Source organism: Grammomys surdaster, unplaced genomic scaffold, assembly GCF_004785775.1.
Source record: "Grammomys surdaster isolate TR1022 unplaced genomic scaffold, NIH_TR_1.0 169, whole genome shotgun sequence".
NCBI lineage: Eukaryota > Metazoa > Chordata > Mammalia > Rodentia > Muridae > Grammomys > Grammomys surdaster.
The window spans coordinates 7,982,137-7,984,176 of NW_021604617.1; the positions used below are offsets into that span (position 1 = coordinate 7,982,137).

At 54.3% G+C, this 2,040-nt stretch overlaps 1 protein-coding gene across 1 annotated transcript in view; it reads right to left on the reverse strand.

Moving 5' to 3' along the window:
- Positions 1 to 2,040, reverse strand: part of Frs3 (fibroblast growth factor receptor substrate 3) — a 7,791-nt gene that overhangs the window by 3,661 nt on the left and 2,090 nt on the right. Inside the window, exon 3 of the mRNA XM_028766651.1 lies at positions 1,210 to 1,396. Within this exon, the coding sequence (XP_028622484.1) occupies positions 1,210 to 1,396 (187 nt within the window). The remainder of the gene's footprint in view (positions 1 to 1,209; positions 1,397 to 2,040) is intronic.

Genomic DNA, 2,040 nt, shown 5'->3' on the forward strand with positions numbered 1-2,040 from the left:
CTGTTATATACAGTAACCCATGAGCTCCAGGAGAGGGTAACTGACGTTTGTAGAGACGGAACAAGAAAGACGACAGAATACGTGAAAGCTGGACATGATCGGAAGGACAGAAATGGTGACATATGGCTGTAACCTTGCACTTGGGAGGTGAGAGTGAGTCTGGAGACTGGTCAGGACCACATATAACAAGACCGTCTCAAAGGGGTAGGGTGGGGAGGAAGAGGAGGAGGAAGAGGGAAGGAATAAAGGGAGGGGGAGAAGGAAGGAAATGTGGGGTGGTGGGGGTGCAGCAAAGGCCTGGCATTAGGAGAAGCCCTGAACTGGGAGCTCAGACAACCCTCTCAGGTGGCAAGCGCAGATCAACCTCACCAGGAGCAAGGCTGCCTCTGCCTCGTCTCTCTGCTCACACGGCATGCTTGCCTGCACCACAGAGATGAAGTGCATGGAGGGAAACGCCTTTGTCAATCAACCCAGAACACGCACTGCTTTGTGCTGTCTCAGGAGGAACAGCTGTCTGCCTGCAACCTAACCCCAAGAAGGACTCCGTGTGTTGAGCATGTGTGGACATGAGAAGCAAGCCCAGACTTCATGCCCTCACCTTAAGCTCATGAGCAGCCTGCCAGCCCCTGACCTCTGGCTGCAGAGGGCACATGGGCAGGGGGAATATAGCATACTCCACTGCCCACAGGTGACAGCGGACAAAGGCCAGGCTCTTGAAGGTTCCACTGTGTACGAGAGACCCAAGCCCCTGCTGCCCAAATCTCTCCGAAAGCTGCTCGGCCTCAAGTAGGCAGGCTTCTGCCTGACTTCTCTCCCACTGTGCACGGAGCCCAGGGGATATGGCTTGGCCGCTCAGGAAGTTTTTGTCCTACTGCAGAGGCAGTAAGGATCCTGAAACCATGGCAACAGTGGAGAGTTGTTTGTCTTTGCTATGTCGACTCTAGTCTGGGAGCACAGGCTCCTTTCATGGACTGTGTGACAGTGTTCCCACAAAGGCACCTGGAAGAACAGCAGTGACTGAGGCATGGGAGAAGACTGGTCTGCGTCCACATAACTCTCCAATAACATGCTGTGGGCCTCTGACTGAGACCTTTCCCTGCTCTGAACAACACTGTTCAAGTTCCATGTCTGATGGTAGGGTGTTAAGGGTCACTCTTCAGTTCTGTAACAAACTCCTGCCCTGTCCTGGAGGGCAGGGCTGGTACTCACCCTGGCCTGTTTGACAACGGCGGCCACTCTCAAAGGAGAAGAGGTTGGAGTCATAGCCATAGCGCCGCAGGCAGAGGTAGGGCCAGCGGACAGCTTCCCGCTGGTGCAGGTGCAGCACCAGCTCGCTCTGGGTCAGCTCCATCACCCCCGAGCCCAACTCCACCCCTTCATCATCCACATTCGTCACCTGTAGCGAGAAGTGGCCCACGGTCAGTAGAGGAGCCAGGGAGTGTCTGCAAGGGACCCGCAGACACCGGGACGCAGTGTCATGAAGACTAGAGCTAGGAGACTGAGTTGCTCCTAGCTGTGCCAAAGGATCCCTTAACCACACAGAGCAGTGCCATGGGTCACAGTTCTGTGGGGGGCAAGTCTCTCCTGTGAGCCTCAGCTCTGTTGTTTGTACAGTCAGGAAAGAGGTCAGCAGATGACCTCCCAGGCCAGGTGCTTAACTGTTCAATGTTCAAGCACTTCCTGGGCCTTATTATCCAAAGGCCAGATAACAGTGTAGAAGGCCTTAACTGTTAATGCAAAATCTAAAGACCTGTTGACAGGCCCAAGGCAGAACAAACACAGCTAGCCTCCGACCCCCTGAACTGCAAACTTGCTGAGGTTCCTCTCCAGTTGGTCAGGAGAAACACAGGCCCAGAAAAAAACCCAGCTGTGAGGAGATGGCGCCTCCTGTGGGAAGTAGGGAACTTAGGGTCATGGAACACCAACCCAGTGCTTCTTCCTGTGCTATGTGTGCTCTACTTAAAACAGAGTACGCCTGGTAGAGTGTGTGTGTGTGTGTGTGTGTGTGTGTGTGTGTGTGTGTGTGTGTGAGAGAGAGAG